This window comes from Kogia breviceps, chromosome 2 (assembly GCF_026419965.1).
Source record: "Kogia breviceps isolate mKogBre1 chromosome 2, mKogBre1 haplotype 1, whole genome shotgun sequence".
NCBI lineage: Eukaryota > Metazoa > Chordata > Mammalia > Artiodactyla > Physeteridae > Kogia > Kogia breviceps.
The window spans coordinates 79,693,830-79,713,900 of NC_081311.1; the positions used below are offsets into that span (position 1 = coordinate 79,693,830).

A 20,071-nucleotide genomic window follows, 5' to 3' on the forward strand; every position below is an offset into this window, starting at 1 on the left:
CACTGTTCCTTCCACTTGCACGTTGGATCCTCTTCATTTTGCCTCCTCATTGGCCCTGATATTATCTCCTCTCATTCTAGTTTTTCATCTATTTTCCTTTCTCTGTTGGAGAAACATGCTGCACAAACATGCTATGATATCTCAGCTTACAAACATGCTCTTATATCTTGTTTTCTTAAAAAAAAGAAAAAGCCAACAACAACTCCCCTATCCAATGTCCCTTTCAAGCTACCACCCATTTCCTTGCTACCCTTTTAGGCAGAGCTTCTCTAGGGAGTTTTCTAAACCCCTTGCCTCCATTTCCTCACCACTCTTTGAGACTCCACTGAGGCCACTCTTTGACACGGTCGTCTGTAACTTCAGTGTTGCTAAATCCAGCGGTCAGTTCCCAGTTTCCATCTTACTTAACCTCTCAGCGATATTTGACACAGTTGATCAATCTTTCCGGTTTCAAGTTTTCCTCCCCTGGTTTCTGGGAAGGACCACTCCTGATTTTTTTTTCCCACCTCACATGTTATTTCTTCCTGGTCTCCTATGCTGGAACCTCCCTAAGTCAGTGGTGTGAACCCCAGGGCTCAGTCCTAGAACCTCTTCTCTGCCCCACTTACGCTCATTCTCTGGGTCCCCACTGTTCAATACTGTAGCCACTAGGCACAGTCCCCATCGTTGCAGAAAGTCCTGCCAGACAGCACTGCTCGGGGTTGTTTCATCTATCTGGCCTCATTAAACGGCATCTATATGCTGATAACTCCCAAACCAACTCACCAGTCCTGGCCTCCCACCTGAACTCCAGTTGGGTATATCCAGCTGCCTGCTTAGTATCCTTTACTTGCTTCCTGAGAGACCTGTCAAACTTGACATAGCTAAAGGCAAGCTTTATTTTCCCTCCCAACTAGTCTTACCTATCCGTGAATTGCGCTATTCCTCTCGCAACCTAAAAAAAAACCGTGTAGTCTCTTTTTTTCGGGGGGGGGGTGGGCAAGGAAAGGAGGGTGGGCAGGAAGGAGGCTTCCATTCCTCACGAGAGACAGTTCCAGAGGAACACTCCTGTTTCTTCTTTCTACATCTTACTTCAGTCCCTGAGAAGTAGGAGCGAGAGACTTTTCTCACTTTTGTGGTAATGTTTAACTTCTCTCTTTCTTCTCTTCACTCAGTATCCAGTGCATCAAACATACACTAATCTCAGAGCCCTGGAATACTCTTTCCCCGGATACTCACATGGGCTGTTTTCTTACTTCATTCAGGGTTTTGCTCGGATATCACGTCTTCAGACATTCCTTGCCAGCCCTATCTGAAGTAGCGTTCCTGTCACTCTGTACCCTTATTCTGTTTTACTTTGTTTTCATAGCATTTAGTACTACTACCTGACATTACAATAGGTTTATTTTTTCTGTCTCTACCCCACTAGAATCCATGAGAGTGGGGATTTTATTTTTGCTCTATAGTCAGTGTCAAAAATAGTAGCTGGCGCATAATGAATGCTCAATAAATATTTGTTTAATTAAGTGCATATTGATGAAATTTCTGATGACATAAAACTAGGGGGTATAGCTAATACATTGTCAGGTTTGGTTTTGTTTTGTCTTGGGCATTTATATTTTACACTGTACCTGTCACTGAATTAGAGAAAGTGAAACCTGCTATTTTTCTGTGAAGGTCATTTATATGATTAGAGGCATTTTGTTATTATGCTTTTCATTTATGGTAAATTTTAAGAATATAAAAATTCTAGTAATATTGTTGGGAGCAAGTCTTATTTATTATGTCACTATAACAATAGTTGTATTAGAAGGTGAAAATTGTAATGATGATGAATTTACAATTTGGCATGGTAGTTATAAAGTGCAAAAAGTAATGAGACAGGGTTCCTGGCCTTCAGGAACTCATGACCTAGGAGGTAAGACAGTCAGATAGATAAGTAGCTACAGGGTGTCCATGTAGTTTGGAAACAGGGGCAAAAATATATAATGTCCTAAGCACATCTTCAATTTATTTTTTTAAAAACCCTGTATTTTCAGACTTTATGGACACCCAGCATAATATAGGGTGATAAAAGTTAGAAGACAGCTGTGAATAAAGAGTGACGGCAGCGTGAATGAGGACACAGCTGATCGTGCTGGCAAATGGGTTATGATCTCGGATGGAGGGAGACTCCATGGATATCCAAGCTGGGCTGTGTAAATTATGGAGATAAAGAAGCCATGTCAGTTTAAGAGCATTAGAAAAATCCCTCAGCTCGGCCTAGAAATGTCCCTGGGTAAGAGAGAGAGACAGATGGATCCAGCTGTCTGTCAGCTTTCACTGCTAATGGCCAGGCTGAGTGAGCTGGAATCGTTTTAGTATCGTGAGATAAATGGCTCCACTTGTAGTAGGCCAAGCTAGAGGGTGCCGGTAGTCGGCTCAATTCATGCAAGACCTCCTCATGCTCGTGATTTGATTGATCATTTCCCCGCCCAAATTTTAGAGTTAAAACTACAGGGATGGGCTTCCCTGGTGGCGCAGTGGTTGAGAGCCTGCCTGCCGATGCAGGGGACACGGGTTCGTGTCCCGGTCCGGGAGGATCCCACGTGCCGCGGAGCGGCTGGGCCCTTGAGCCATGGCCGCTGAGCCTGAGCGTCCGGAGCCTGTGCTCCGCAACGGGAGAGGCCACAGCAGTGAGAGGCCCGCGTACCGAAAACAAAAACAAAAACAAAAAAACCTACAGGGATGATGCAGTAGGAGCAGGTCTGGAAGGTGTTTTGAGACTCCATCCCAGGGCTGTTTAGTTTGGTTGAGCAGTTGATGCATTGGTGCTTGGCCAGTGGAGTGGGCGAGTAGGACTGAAATCTAGCCTGTGCTTTGATAGCTGTGTGCCATGGGCTGCATCAGCCTAGGAGGAGGTGTTTTTTCCCTAATTCACACAAAGTCCGATGTAGTGTAACAGCAGCTCTGTCCTATTTCCTGCCTACTTTATTCTAAAGGGCCTAGAATAGTGTGGTACAAGAACTGTTTGTCAAGCTGAAAGAGATTCAAGACAGTTCTCTAGATTTGAGCATTTTAAAGCAATTAAAGGTCGTTTTGATTTTGTAAACTTGTGGTTCAAAATAAACCTTTATGTTTGCCTTATAACTGTAATAAGGACATTTTTTCTCACGCCTCTGCCTGGTAAAAACTGTAGAGAAGGAGAAAACTACAGAGAAGCACCTTCTTGCTACCCCAGAAGTAGGAATTTATCCTTTGGTATTCTAGAAATAGCCTTCCTTGTGTTAATACACAAAAGAGTAATTCATTTTAAAAAATTCAACAAGGATAGGAAATTTGGTGGTGGTTTATTCATTGTTTGGCTATAGTATTTTCTGATTTCTCATATATCTTCAACCTAGATTTCATTGTTAAGAAGACTGATGTTGCCTGATTCTTCTTCCTTTGTAGTGGTTTACCTGGAGTTATAAGTTGGGGGTTGGGAGAAGAGCCGTGGGGAGCTACAGTCAGGTTGCCTTTTTCAGATCAAATATGTTCCAAGACTCCATCTCTCAAGACACCATTCTTGAAGCTACTGGCATTTTTTAGTGTGTTCTTGAGATTCAAAAAAATTGTTGTCTGTTTCATACATCAGATATGAAGACTGGCCTCTTGTTTTTATGTCAGAACTTCAGTTGTTAAAAATATTTGTTTTACTATTGCTGTTAATATCTTTCTCCTTTTTTTTTTTTTGGTAGGTGAAGCTTTGTTCTAAGATTATTTGTTTCGTCTAGTTCATGAGCTCAAATCATAAAGACCCTAAATGTTACAGAAGTGTTGAAAGATTGGTAAGTATTTAATGTAACATATATTAGCAGTCAAAATCCTTGGTTCAGTCCAAGACTTTGAAACTATATAGTTATGTGACATTAAATTTTTAAACCCCAAAGTGAAAACAGCTAAACTTTCTAGATATGTAAATTGTGGTTTATTCATACCATGGCATATTGCACAGTGGTTTAAAGAATGAACTTAATGTCGAGAGGGAAAAGCAAAGTTATGAAAGGATGCATATAATATACTATTTTTTATTAATTTTTATTGGAGTATAGTTGCTTGACAATGTTGTGTTAGTTTCTGCTGTACAGCAAAGTGAATCAGTTATACATACACACACATATATCCACTCTTTTTGAGATTCCCTTCCCATCTAGGTCACCGCAGAGCACTGAGTAGAGTTCCCTGTGCTTTATAGTAGGTTCTCCTTAGTTATCTATTTTGTATATAGTAGAGTATATGTATCAAACTCAGTCTCCCAATTCATCCCACCCCCTATAATATACTGTTTATATAAAGTGTTAAAAATAACTAAAACAGTACTGAATATTTTATGGCTATAACATATCAAAATTATAAAAATATGTATGGAAATGATAAACAGCAACTAGAGAGGTGGAAGAGGTGTGGGTGGAGTGTGGCTTTTCCATACTATAAGGTTTGATTTCTTTACACACATTACACACGCACACAGACACACCCACACATGGGAACTGAACTGAACATAGCATAATGTTAATACTTGCTAGATCTGAGGTCTGAGCATTGGCTATAACCTCATGTTATATGTTCTTTGCACTTTTCTGGGTATTTGAAATATTCCAAAAAAATCTTTAAAAATTACCATGCAATCATCTTTTCAGTTGACATTCAGAATGGCTGAAAGGCAATAGGTAAATTCAGCATTCCTATTAGATGCATAGGAAGAAATAAGTATTTCTTAATGTGCAAAGCAAAAGTGTCCCCATCACCCCTACCAGTCTTGTTCTGCTAGTACTCATGCAGTTGAAAGAGTGGAAAGTGTGTGAATATTGGATAGAAAAATTCAGAATTTTTGTTATTTGTAGATGATAGGGTTTTATATCTGGAAATTCTGAGAAAATCAATAAGAGAGTTCAGTAAGAAGTTTGGACATATGAGTAAAGTTTGGATATCTCAAAATAAATCTACTTCCTATAGGCCTCCTATATACCAGTTTTCTATCCGAGTAAGAATGTATCAATATAATGGAAAATAAAATCCCATTCAGAATAATGGCAAAAACTATAAAACACCTTGGAATAAACCTAACAGAAATGTGTGAAGCCTATTATATGAAGTAACAGCAATTTCTACTTCAAGGAGATAATAGGATAAATGTGCAAATATTGTAAGGATGTTTATTGCAGGTTTGTTTATGATAATAAGAAACTAGAAATAACCTAAATGTCCAACAGTGACAGATTGGCTACATAGTGATAGTACATCTAATAATGAAATATATGAACTCTATGTAATATATACATGCAGTGGAACGTATTAAAAAGAGGAAGCATGCAGCTATTAAACAGAGTAAAAGAGAGCTCATGGGAAAAGATTTCCAAAATATCTAAATGAAACACGCAGGTAATAGATCATCTATATGTAATACCCTATATATGTAACTGCATATATTTTATACACGTTTTTAAATCAGGAAAAATGTCTCTGCATATATTATAATGCTTTTTACTGACATGGCATCTTGTGCTTTTAGGAAGTGGGTTTGAAAATATTTCCTCATTAATTGTCTAAAGATTCACATTAATTTTCATTATCTTAATTTCTTGAAGATAGGCCCTAATTATTACCACAGTTTTTTAGTTTTTCACATTTTTATTGTTCGTAAAGTTTCAGTGTGCCTTGCAAATGATGGTGTCTGAGAAACATTGTCAGTGGGCTGCAGTTGTGGAGGAGTTGTTTGTTGTTCTTGCGTGCCCATGAGGTGACCTGGGTCATAGCTGTTCATGTTGTCAGCGCTTCAGTTGAGTAACATGAATTGTTGTACTATATCTGATGAGTTTTCAGTGTTTCCTGGTTGTTTTCTGAAATTCTCTACCAACCTCATCTGGTAAGGTTAAGAAAGCCACCAGCATCAAAACTTACAGAATGATGTCAGCCTCTTTGGAAGAAAATCCCCGGAACAATAGGGTAGCACTCTTAAGAAGTGTTGCATGGTGGATGGTCCTGACAGTCCAGAAACTGATATTCTATGGAAAATTCTAAGTGATAAGAAAGCATTGTATTGTAGTTTAATTGGCAGTGTTTTTTTCTTTTGTAGTGGCACACTAAATAATTATGTATCTTAAAATCAATGACAGATTAAGTGAAATAAATTAATAAAGTTGGATAAATACAGACTGAATATAAATCAGGTTACTTGATTTATTGAACAATTTTACTTTACAAAAGCTTATAAAGAAGTAATATTATATATAATAGCGGCTATTGCTGCATTTTGGGATAATGAGCGATGTACCTTTTTTTATACTTTTCCTAATGTTCAATATTTAAAATAATGGTACTTGTTATATTATAGAGGGGATTATTATTGTAACAATACCTAGAATTCTGATGGGAATCCAGGAATTAAACCATCAGGCTCTTGAATGAATAGGAACCAAAGTAGTATTAGGAATTTCTGTGGTCTCTCCCTTTCATGTTTATCTCTTTCTCTCTGCATCCTCTTGGTTAATTTTCACTCAGTTGGCCTCAGCTACCTCATAGTGACCACCACAGGGTCATCTGTCTGTGAGTTTCCAGCACAACTATGCCCCTAATTCAAATTCCTATGAGAGAGAAAGAAAACTTGACTGGCCAAGGCCTCTTTGCAGGCTGCACCATATGAGTCACATCTTGCAGCCATCGTATTTGTTGGCTGATCCTGAATCAGGTGTGTCAGCTGATTCAGGCCCAGAGACTGGCAGTGCCTCTTGGCAGTAGACGTAGCCACATGGCCCACTGCCTTCTCAGCAGGGACGATGGAAGGTCTTCCCCCAAAGGGTGAAGGAAGACTGCAATACACATTTCATTTAATTTAAGCTGTCAGGTTACAAGGTTCTCAGGGTAACTAGATGTCTCAAAATTACTTTTAATCCTAAGATTAAACTATTTTGAAATTCTTTGGGGATTTTGTTCTTCATGCTTTTTCCTCTTCTGAAGATTTATACAAGTTTTTCTTTACATTTGTGTTTTGCCTCTCTTTTGTCTGTTTTACTATACTGTTTTCCTTAATCCTAAAATGTCACACTGCCCTTTATTTGATTCAGATGTGTAGCAAGAAATGAAGTGCCATAACTTCAGCTGCTAAAATTCTTGTATTTTTGTTCACCTGGTGGTAAATCTTTTCCCCACCCACCCCTCATGTGTTTGAGGATGTGGGTCAGTGATTGTGGCTTCTATCAAGTGAAAAACAGTTTATATTTTTAAAAGGTCCATTTATCTTTCAAAACATGTACAGCAAGAATATTTTATAAGTTATGCATTTACTTTTATTCTGCAGTGAGGCGTTTAAAGAGAGGAAGTCAGCATCTACCTTAACTGCCACCACTCCCTAGTGTCTTCTCTCTCGGCACTTTCACGTACCTGTGCATGGTTCCACTCAGCCATTTCACACCAAGGACTAATTTCTGCCATGTAGGAATATTTAAGGAGCCCCTGACTAGGTCGGAACTATGTCTGAAAAGATTATAAGGTTAGATACCAGTGCCCAGTAATTTAAAGTTAGTCTTCAGTTAAAAACAAACAGCAACAAAAACACATAGTTTTAAACATAATTTTTAGTTTTTCTAATCTCTTTTCTATTACTTATTTTATAGCTCGGTCATGAGCACTGACAGTAACTCATTGGCACGTGAATTTCTAACCGATGTCAACCGGCTTTGTAATGCGGTGGTCCAGAGAGTGGGGGCCAGGGAGGAAGAAGAGGAGGAGACACACATGGCAACCCTTGGACAATACCTCGTCCATGGCCGAGGATTTCTGTTACTTACCAAGCTAAATTCTATTATTGATCAGGTAACATTTTCATATCAAATCATTTTTTTCATCAGTAAATTTTAGTTAATTATAGATACGTAATTTCTGGGTTACATAATTTCTGAGAGTCTCTTTGAGATAAAGTTCTATCTCTCACATCACTCAGACAAGGAAAAGTAGCCCCATTTGTGAACATATTATTTATTTGGATACTTTTCAAAATGTCTAAAATACCTTACAATTATATATAGCCTTTCTTCTAAAATGGTTTCATATACACTATGCTTTTTATCCTAATTCCAGTGTGAGATAACTATGATTATTAGCAGAGATAAGATCACGATTCAGAAACATCATGCATTTGCACTTTCAGTAAGTATCAGGTGTGTTTTTGAAAAGTTTAGTGTAAATGATATCTAGGGAACTTGCCACTTCTGGGGTGAAAAAAGTAGAGAATCTGTTGTGTAAGCTAATAATTACTAAGTCTTTCATCTTGTACATATCTAGTTTTTCATACACTACTGTGTTTGCTTAAACTATGGTAAGACCATATGGTATTACACTTGATCTTAGCCAAAAGGCCGAGAAGCGATGACCATATGGTATTTTACTGTTTCCTTATAGAATTAACAGAATTTTAAAAGCTAGTTGGGACTATGGAGATGTGTTTTTTGGGTTTTTTTGTTTGTTTGTTTGTTTTTTGCGGTATATGGGCCTCTCACTGTTGTGGCCTCTTCCGTTGCAGAGCACAGGCTCCAGACGCACAGGCTCAGTGGCCATGGCTCACGGGCCTAGCCGCTCTGCGGCATGTGGGATCTTCCCAGACCAGGGCACGAACCCGCGTCCACTGCATCCGCAGGCGGACTCTCAACCACTGCGCCACCAGGGAAGCCCAATTTGGTGGTTTTTACTGTAATCACACATATGTGCAACTGTCACCACAGTCAATTTTAGGACATTTTCATCCTCGCAAATAGAAACTGGTGCCTTTTAGCCATCACTCCCCTATCCCTCCCATCCCCCTTGGCCCTAAGCAAACATTAATCTACTTTCTGTCTTTCTCCTTTAAGTTGTGAAATATCTTTTAATGTACTATTAAATGATTGAATGCATTCAAGTCATAATTGCAACAACATTTTTTCCTATGGTAATATTTTTTAATGCCCTCTTTCCCCTAGTCACTCACTTTTTGGAATATCTGTAGCAATGGTAGTAGGGACATTAGAAGTAGAGTGAAAATAAGTAGCCATTTTAAAAATGAGATTTCTCAAGATTTAATTGTTTAAACCAGAAAATGGAGAATGATCTTTTGGCTCTTTAAGGGGAATTTAATTGCATATGATTTAATCATTTAAAATGGAATCAAAACACTAGATGCTGTACAGGAGAAACTTTAGCTTTTTTTTTTAAATTGGGGTATAGTTGTTTTACAATGTTGTGTTAGTTTCTACTGTACAGGAAAGTGAAGTAGAGTTCCCTGTGCTATACAGCAGGTTCTCATTAGTTATCTATTTTATACATACTAGTGTATATATGTCAGTCCCCATCTCCCAGTGCATCCCACCCCCACTTCCCCCCTCGGTGTCCATACGTTTGTTCTCTTTCGTCTGTGTCTCTATTTCTGCCTTGCAAACTGGTTCATCTGTACCATTGTTCTAGATTCCACATGGAACTTTAACTTTTGTATCTGTGCTTCTCATGAGTTGGAACACTTCTTGGATACTCTAGAGAAGAGGCAATTTAAGCCCTTGTCCTTCTATGAGATACTTTTGCTTTATTAACAGATATTTAACATACAGAATTAAGCAGACTTTTTACTGATATGTAATTTACATATAGTAAATGCACAGATGTTAAGTGTATTGTTGGATAAGTTTTGACAAATATATACACCTCTGTAACCACCACCCAGATCAATGGTTAGAACATTTCCACCACCCTAGAAAGTTTTGTTATACTCCTTTGCAGTCAGCCACTCTCCTTCCCCCACTGCAAGATAACCACTGTTCTGACTTTTAACATCTAAGTGTAGTGTTGCTTGTTCTAGTACTTCACGTAAATGTAATCATGCAGTATGTACTCTTGTATCTCAGAGATTCATCCATGTTGCTTGAATCAGTAGTTCACTACTTTTTGCTTCCGGTTAGTATTTTGTTGTATGGATATACCATAATTTCTTTAACTATTCACCTGTTGTTTAACCTTTTGGGTTGTTTACATTTGGCTATTTTGAATAAAAAACTGCTGTGAATATTCTTTTTTTTTTGCGGTACGCGGGCCTCTCACTGTCATGGCCTCTCCCGTTGCGGAGCACAGGCTCTGGACGCGCAGGCTCAGCGGCCATGGCTCACGGGCCCAGCGCTCTGCGGCACGTGGGATCTTCCCAGACTGGGGCACGAACCCGTGTCCCCTGCATCGGCAGGCGGATTCTCAACCACTGCGCCACCAGGGAAGCCCTGTGAATATTCTTATAGATGTCTTTGTGTGAATATATTTTCATTTCTCCTGGGTAAATATCTGGGCATATGATTTCTGGGCAAAGGGTAGGTATTTAACTTTATAAGAAATTGCCAAACTGTTTTTCCAAGTGGTTGTACCACTTTTCATTCTCACCAGCAGTGTATGAGAATTCCAGTTGTTTTACATCCTCTCTAATATTTGACACTGCCAGTCTTTTTAGTATTAGCCATTCTAAGTGAATATGTAATATCTCATTTCAGTTTTAATTTGCATTTCTCTGACAGCTAATGACGTTGAGCATTTTTTTATGTGCTTATTGGCCATCTGTATATCTTCTTTTGTGAATGTTCAAGTTTTGTGCCCATTTTTAAAGTGAGGTTATTCATTTATTATTCAGTTGCTGTAATTCTTTAAGTATTCTGGATAAAAATCTTTGTTAAATTGAAAATACTTTCTTTGTGGCTTGCCTTTTCATTTCTTTCTGCATGCAGAATCTTAGTTCCCTGACTAGAAATGGAACCCATGCCCCCTGCAATGGAAGCACGGTCTTAACCACTGGACCTCTAGGGAAGTCCCACCTTTTCATTTCTTAACAATGTCTTTCGAGGGCTTCCCTGGTGGCGCAGTGGTTGAGAGCCCGCCTGCCAATGCAGGGGACACGGGTTCACGCCCTGGTCTGGGAAGATCCCACATGCTGTGGAGCGGCTGGGCCCGTGAGCCATGGCCGCTGGGCCTGCGTGTCCAGAGCCTGTGCTCGGCAACGGGAGAGGCCACAGCAGTGAGAGGCCCGCATACCACAAAGGAAAAAAAAAATGTCTTTCGAAAAGCAAAATTTTTTTCCTGTGTGAATAGTGCTTTTTGTATCTTGTCTAAGAAATCTCGGTCTTGCAAGTCCAAAGCTGCAAAGATATTCTCTGATGTTTTTTCCTCTAGGGGCTTTTTTGTTATTATTTTTACTTTTAGGTCTGTGATCCATTTTGAATTAATATTTGTGTATGGTGTGAGGTAGGAGTTACAGTTCATTTCTGCCCCTCTCTCCTGTATAATTACCCAGTTGTTCCAGCAACATTTCTTCTTAAAAGTCTGTTCTTTCCCCCACTGAAAAACCTTGCCACCTTGGTTAAAAATCAGTTGACCATATATTTATGGTTTATTTCTAGACTCTCTATTCTACTCCTTACCTGTCATCTATTCTTTCACTAATACCATACTGTCTTGATTACTATAGCTTTTATAGTAAGTCTAGAAATTACATGGTATAAGTTCTCCATTTTGTACTTCTTTTTCAAGAATGTTTGAAGAACATTCTAGATCCTTTGTATTTCCATATACATTTTGGGATCAACTTATTATTTCTACAGAGTGCCTGCTATGATTTTACTTGTGATGTTGTTGAATCCAGAAATCAATTAGGAGAGAATTGACATCTTACATCTTAACAATCCTGAGTTTCTCAATCCATGAGCATGGTATAAATTTCTGTTTGAGTTTTCTCAAATTTCTCTGCAGTATTTTGCAGTTTTAATGTAGCGGTCTTATATTTTGGCGGTAAATTTATTCTAAATAGTTTATTCTTTTTTATGACATTATAAATGCATTTAAAATTTTTATTTTTCTGTTTACTGCTCATAGAAATACAGTTGATTTTTGTACGTTGACCTTGTGTCCTATGCTTTTGCTAAATTTATTTATCCATCTTAAAGTTTTTCTGTGGTTTCCTTCAGATTTTCTATGTAAACAATCATGTCATCTGTAAATAATGATAATTTCACTTCTTTTCAAATTTTTATGCCTTTTATTTCATTTTCTTGCCTTTTGCACTGGCTTCCTAGTACATAGGTGGATGGAAGTGATGATAGTGGACATCCTGCCTTGTGTCGACCTCAGGGAAAAATGTTCATTATCTCACCATTAAATCTGATGTCAGCTCTAGATTTTTCCTAGATGCCTTTTATCACAATGAGGAAGTTCTCTTTTATTTCCAGTTTGTTGAGAGTTTCTATCCTGAATGGATGTTGGATTTTGTCAAATGCCTTTTCTGTGTCTTTTCAGACTATCATATTATCTTCCTATTAATGTAGGTGAATTACACTGATGGTTTCTAAATGTTGAAGCAACTTTGCATTCCTGGGATAAACCCCATTTGGTCATAATTTACTATATACAGACATGTTAATCTACTTATTCTTAGGGAAAAAATGCTCTGCTTAAGTAGCAAAAATGTAACCTTTTTAATGGTTAAAGTTAGAGTGGACCTATACTGAGACCTTTACAAGTTTTTTGAAAACTTGTTAACTTGAAAACTGCCCAGCCTAAAAAGTAACAATTATCCTTGATTTTTTTTAACATCTTTATTGGAGTATAATTGCTTTACAACAGTGTGTTAGTGTCTGCTTTATAACAAAGTTGAATCAGTTATACATATATCCCCATATCTCTTCCCTCTTGCATCTCCCTCCCTCCCACCCCTCTAGGTGGTCACAAAGCACTGAGCTGATCTCCCTGTGCTATGCGGGTGCTTCCCACTAGCTATCTATTTTACGTTTGGTAGTATATATATGTCCATGCCACTCTCTCACTTTGTCACAGCTTACCCTTCGCCTTCCCCATATCCTCAAGTCCATTCTCTAGTAGGTCTTATCCTTGATTTTTTAATATTGGTACCAATATCAACTAGATGGGTGGCTTTAGTGACTTAATTGCTCCAGATCTCAGTATCCTCTGTTTATCAGTAACATAAATACATCTAGTTGGATGACTTAAAAGATCTCTTCCAACATAAAATGATTTGTTTCCATGTAATATTTGATAATAATGGTTTCTAATTTCTTCTGTACCCTAATTATGAACATATATATAGCTTAATTCTAATGTAATCGGTAGAAAATTACATGATTTATTACCAATACAATATACTAAAAAAGAGCTAATATACACAACCATGTGTTATAAATATACTTTTAAAATTTACAGTATGTATAATTTCCATACCTATTCACATTCTATGGATGTTCTATAAAGTTGTTACTTATTTTGCTGAGTAAAATATGAAGTTTTACTGAAAGAGGCTGTACATTTATGGACAAAATGTAATTTAAAAAATAGCTATTTTATGTGTAAGAGAGTACTTTATTCTTCTTACATTTCTGTAGCATTGTCACTTTAATATATAGCACTACATAAACGGCCTGTCATAATAATACATAAAATAAGTATAATTGGAAAATATCAGACATTTAAAACTGTGGCTACACAGTTCATTCATTGGTTTATTCAGCAGACTATTAAGTACCTACTATGTGCTAGCATCTCTGCTAGATGCAGAAATACAAGAGCAGAGACCATCTTTACTGTGAGCTCATAGCTTCTGAAGGGATGGACAGATACATATTTCTTTAATGGTGACAAAACAGTGTGAAAGTATTTGGGGAGTGTAAAGGAGAGAGTCCTCAGGAAATGCTTCTTAGAGAAATTGACATGTTTAAGTGGGGATTGGCAGTGTAAAGGGGGAGGAGGCATTAGACCGAGGGAACTGCAAATGCAAACACACTGAGGGTTGGAGAAAGATCAGCTAGTAGGGTTAGAGCAAAGGCTGCATGTGGGGGGTTGGCTAGTCGGGAGACTGGAAGGCAGAGACCATGTGATGGCAAGCCTTGTCTACCGTAGTAAGGAGTCTTAACTTTATTCTGAAAATATTGGGGAGGTATTTAAGTAAGAGAATAGGCAATGAAAAGTATTCTTCAGATTGGACGAGCCAGTCAATATTATTAGCAAGAATTGCTTCTGTTGGAGAATAATGCAGACTTTTAAATTTAATAAAGGTAATAATAATAACTAAACTTTAACTTACTACATCTAGTTCTACAGATTCTGTTTGCACACATGCCAGGCTTTATCTACGTATGGTTGGTCTGGCAGGGATGAGGGGGAGTGTAGGGGGTGCTGGCATTCCTACTTCTTGGAGGAGTGGGAGTGTGATTGCAGTGGAAATGTTAGCCACTAGACAGCAGTAGAGAATCCACTGCATTATCTCCCTTTGCACCCAGGCTACTAGATAGGAGCAATGAGTACATCAGTTGATTGCTGTGTAACCAACCACATTCCAAAAACTTAGTGGCATAAAACAATGGCTTATTTGCTCATGATTCTGGGGCAGTTCAGACAGGCTCAGCTGGGATCACAGGCTCTGCTCCTGTGGTGTCTGCGGGGCTTACATCCGAATGTTCAGTTGGCTGGCAGAAGACTGAGGGCTGTTGGATGGGGCCGTTGGTCAGGCTGCCTCAGTTCTCAGCCACGCGGCCTCTTGTCTTTCAGGAGGCTAGTCTCAGCTTCTTTCCATAGGTGGGAGCGTTCTAAGAGGGTGAGGGGGAAGCTGCGGGAAGTCACATAATCTCACTTCTGCCACGTTCTGTTGGTCAAAGCAAGTCACAAGGCCGACACACGTTTAAGAGGTAGGAGCATAGAGTCCAGCACTTGATGGGAGGCAGTGACTTGTGGCCACGTTTTACCTACGTAGTCTCCCCTCCGGCCGCTATTATGAGCGTCCCTCCCACACCCCCTCCTTAGCAGAACTCTCAAAGTAATGCTCCACAGTGGCATCAGGCCCGACGTCCATGCGCTCATGCTGTGTGTCCCTCCGGATGCACTCGGGGCTTCCAGGTGCAGTACTTTGGTTGCAGCTCTTCTTGATTGAGAGGCTCGTGAATAAAAAGACAAGTTATCTGCCCCCCGCACGCCCTGCACACAATGATGAGATAGGAGCAAGTTAACCACACTACATACTTGTATTCAACAAGCAGGTGACAGGAGGCACATAGCAGCCATTAATCCACTGAAATGCAGCCAGGCATGCGTTATCACACACCTCGCTCTGGAAGAAGGAAGTATGTTTCTATTCCTTAGGAGGGGTTCTGATTCTCTGATTCTCCAGGACTCTTGGCTCCACCTTCTGAGATGTCCTCTCTTTTCCAAAATAGACAGCCCATAATTTCAGCTTTCTCATTCTGCCTCCTGCCTGTAAGAAAGTGGGCACCCAGAAGTCTCATCATTTTAATCTGTCTCTGCCCCTTTTAGTCCAAGCTGTTAGTATTTTTAGTAATGCAACTTCTTTAAAAATATTGTGAGTCTCGGGGCTTCCCTGGTGGCACAGTGGTTGAGAGTCTGCCTGCCAACGCAGGGGACACGGGTTCGTGCCCTGGTCTGGGAAGATCCCACATGCCGCGGAGCGGCTGGGCCCGTGAGCCATGGCCACTGAGCCTGCGCGTCTGGAGCCTGTGCTCCGCAGCAGGAGAGGCCACAACAGCGAGAGGCCTGCGTACTAGAAAAAAAAAAAATTGTGAGTTTCTTCTGAACCTTAGTGGAGTTCACTCCATGCCCCCAGAGCCACATCTATAATTGTTTTTGATACAGACCTCTCTCTACCTTGGGCATGTAAGGCTTGTGTGGAACAACACCCTCAAGATTCTTCGTTGTATACTTTAGTCTAGCTAACAGGGTCTACTAGGTACCACCTTAAGTCTTCCTGGAGTCTTAACTAAGTTTATTGCAGCCATTTAATAATCATTTTTGATGGGAGAGGAGGAGAGGGAACGGGGGCTGGTTGGGCGAACTATGGCTTACAGGCCAAACCCTGCTGTCAGTGATCTGTTTGTGAGCAGCACACAAGCTTAGAAGAGTTTTGACGTTTTTAAAGCATTGTTAAAAGAAACAAGAATATGCAACACAGACCATATATGACTCACAAAGCCTAAAATATTTACATTCTGGCCCTTTACAAAGTGAATTTGCAACTCCTGTTCTAATGCAAGAAAAACTATTAGCATGATGTTTGACATCAGTGGGAGAAACAGTACAAACAATTATCCTGAGACATCAGAATAACATTTGACAGAATTCATCTATTCTTGACAAAAACTCTAAAAATAAATTAATAGAGGGTTTCATATACAAAGAGTAGAAAAACCAAAAAAAATTTAAAAATTTATTGAAGTATAGTTGATTTACAATGTTGTGTTAACTTCTGCTGTACAGCAAAGTGATTCAGTTATACATATATACATTCCTTTTCATATTCTTTTCCATTATGATTTATCATATGATATTGAATATAATTCCCTAGACTTTGCAGTAGGACCTTGTTGTTCATCCATTCTATGTATAATAGTTTGCATCTGCTAACCCCAAACTCCCAATCTATCCCTTCCCCACCCCCTCTCCCCCTTGGCAACCACAAGTCTGTTCTCTATGTCTGTGACTCTGTTTCTGTTTCATAGATAAGTTCATTTATGTCCTATTTTAGATTCCACATGTAAGTGATATCCTGTGGTATTTGTCTTTCCCTTTCTGACTTACTTCACTTAGTATGATCATCTCTACGTCCATCCATCTTGCTGCAAATGACATTATTTCATTCTTTTTGGCTGAGTATTCCATTGTATATATATATGTACGACATCTTCTTTATCCATTCATCTGTCCATAGGCATTTAGGTTGTTTCCATGTCTTGGCTATTGTGAATAGTGCTGCTATGAACATTGGGGTGCATGTATCTTTTTGAATTATAGTCTTATCCGGATATATGCCCAGGAATAGGCTTGCTGGATCATATGGTAAATCTATTTTTAGTTTATTGATGAGCCTCCATACTGTTTTCCATAGTGGCTGCACCAATTTACATTCCCACCAACAGTGCAAGGGGGTTCCCTTTTCTCCACACCCTCTCCAGCATTTGTTATTTGTGGATTTTCTGATGATGGCCATTCTGACTGGTGTGAGGTGGTACCTCATTGTAGTTTTGATTTGCATTTCTCTAATGATTAGTGATGATGAGCATCTTTCATGTGCCTGTGGGCCATTTGTATATCTTCTTTGGAGAAATGTCTGTTTAGGTCTTCTGCCCATTTTTCGATTGGGTTGTTTTTTTGTTGTTGAGTTATATGAGCTGTTTGTATAGAAAAACCAACATTATTTTTAATAAGAAGCTTTGTAATAGAACCAATATAAGAATAACTCTATATTACTATTCTGTTTGATGTTTTAAAAACATTCGATAGTAAAGTGGAGTATGAAAGTAATGACAGCTAAATGTGAGAAAGATGGAGAAATAAAAATTTTTAAAGTGATGTGTACAGAAAAATCCAAAAGCCCACCCCGAAAACTGTTCAGCAAAGTTGTGGAATATAAGTCAAATATATTGTTTCCTTTAGCTAAAGCTATATAGCTAGGAAATTTTAAAAAGATTCCGTTTACAGTACTATTGAAGAAATGTTCACATATGTGTGTATAGATACACGTATTTTAGAAATAATTATAAAATTCTGATAGAAGAAATAAAGGACTTAAATAAATAGCACTTGGGACTTCCCTGGTGGTCCAGTGGTTAAGACTCCATGCTTCCTCTGCAGAGGGTGCAGGTTCAATCCCTGGTTGGGGAACTAAGATCCTGCATGCTGTGCAGCACGGGCAAAATGAATGAATGAATGAATAAATGAATAAATAAATAACACATATTTCTGCTATGTCTGGAACATTAAATTTAATTAGCATGTCAAAATTTAAAGTAATACCTTTAATACCAATTAAAATAACTTAATTCCATGTTCCTTAGCATGTCATCCTGAGGTCCTTGATCTGGTGCCCACCTGCCTTTGTAGCTTCCTAAACATCACCTCTGGTTTGGGATCTCAACCTTTCCCCCCAATAAACTTGCCCTTTCTCTCCCATCCTGCCACCACTACTTCTGGATGGTTAGGATAGGTACTTAATATAAAATCCAGTCAAAACAATAGAATTGTGAAAGGGATGGTGCCTGGCACCTGGTAGGTACTTACAATATGCTTCTTACTACCTGAATGAGAGTGATTTCACTGTTTATTATTGGTATGGGGAATTTTAAAATGTATGACACAATCATTTTCCCTGCACAGGGGGAAACATAAAAGTGTAAGTATTAAATGAGGAGTATTATGATTTCTATAGATTGGACAGTCTAGGAATAGCCAGGGAATGGATCTGTTTGTGTCATGTATTGCCTAATTTGGCATATTGAGCCCTGAGCTAAGTGGGAAGGAGGAGCGAGAGAAGTTCCAGGCTGCGTGTTGCAGAGGCCAGGGGCTGGAATGCTAGCTCACACAGCAGTGGTGACTTGCCAGTGTACTGTGGGGAAACGAGGGCTGGATTATAAGGACAGAGTGTCTATAGCACTTCTTCACACACCCTTGAGGTTTCACCAAGCTCTGTTAGAAAGTTATTAGTTCATCTGCTAAAGATAAAGACTCAGCTTAGGAGGACTCTGCAGGAATGACCTGCCCAATATTGGTTTACATTTTTTTTAAAGACTATGTATCTTTTGCTGGCATCTTAAAAAATGTTAAGATACATACAGAGTACAAGCTATACGTGTGAATGTTACATAGACATCTTTAGTCTTATTAATTCTGAAGTAAAGCGCATAAAAATGGGGCCCTTTGATATAATTTTTACTTCACATCCAGAATTGAAAGTCATTCATGCAGGTAATGTTTATGGCTATCTGACTACGTACTAGGCATCGAGTTTCAGAAAAGGGAGGTGATTGCTAAGGACTAGAGCCTGAGCCCTGGAGTTCATGCTTTGAGAGAGGCCTGGGAAGTATGTTTGGGAAAGTTTCCCATCGTATTTAGAGATAAATCCCAGCTCCTTCACATGACCCCCAAGGCCGCATTGGATCTGGCGCTGTCCACCTCGCTGACCTTCCAGGCTTATCTCCTAGCGCCTCCCCCAGGCTATGCTTCAGCCACACTGGACTGCCTGCTATTCTGTGGAAAAGTCACATCCATTCCCAACCCTTTATATACTTCCTATGAGCCCTTTGCTTCCCTGTCTTTGCATGGATCCTTCCTTCTCATCAGCTAAGTAGCTGCTCAAGTGGCCCATCCTGACTAGCCAGTTTAAATGTTCCCCTTTCCATCACTCTGTCATCCCTCTCCTGTTTAATTTTCTCCATCGCACAGCATTCTGTCTGAAATTTTCTTATCTGTGCCCATTATTTTCTGTCTCCCCTGCTGGAGTGTCAGCTTTGTAAGGATGTGAGTATCGTCTTCCTTGTTCACCACTACATCCAAAGCATCTGGCACATAGTAGGGGCTCAATAAGTATTTGTTGAATGAATGAAAGAGGAAAACGGGCATTCAGACATTAACCGTTCAAAAAGTTGGTTGGTGTACTAAATTAGAGGCATGAAACCCAACTTGACCTAGGGGGGATTAGAGAAGTCTCCCCATAGAGGAATTAAGACCTGAGGAATGAGTTGGCATTTGGCAGATGAGAGGATGGTGAGCAAATTGCAAGAGCGGCGTATGTGAGGAGGATGTTTGCAGAGACCAGTGGTGTTCAGGAAACCCTTAATAGTTGGACATGTGGGGAGGGGTCAGATGTGGTGATGGGAGCTACAACTGGACAAGTCACTAGGAATTGTGTCATGAAAGGTCTTCCAAGCCTGAGAAGGAGTTTAAATTTTACTTTTGCAGAATTTTGAGGCTTTTCATAACCAGGACACTAGAAAGTGATAGTCTGAATCTATGCCTCTGCTTTCTCATTCCCTTCGACTCTTCAGCCTATCGTAATCTGACCTGTACCCTCATCACTCTATTAAAACTGTGTTAAGGTCACCAGTGACTCTCTACTTGCTAAATACTTTCCTGCCATCATCTTACACAATTAAAGAACAACAACTCTTGACCTGGTTGACCTTTCTTTCCTGAACTGCTCTCTTCCCTTGATAGTTCTTGTTCTGCTTCTCTTTGGGGGAAGCTACTTCTCAGTCTCCTTTGCAGGCTGCTCTTCAGGTCCACCATCCAC

At 39.4% G+C, this 20,071-nt stretch overlaps 1 protein-coding gene across 1 annotated transcript in view; it reads left to right on the top strand.

Moving 5' to 3' along the window:
- LYST (lysosomal trafficking regulator) overlaps positions 1 to 20,071 on the top strand; it is a 192,132-nt gene that overhangs the window by 33,581 nt on the left and 138,480 nt on the right. The window contains exons 2-3 of the mRNA XM_067025680.1: positions 3,699 to 3,788; positions 7,614 to 7,812. Of these exons, the coding sequence (XP_066881781.1) occupies positions 7,621 to 7,812 (192 nt within the window). The 5' untranslated portion in view covers positions 3,699 to 3,788; positions 7,614 to 7,620. The remainder of the gene's footprint in view (positions 1 to 3,698; positions 3,789 to 7,613; positions 7,813 to 20,071) is intronic.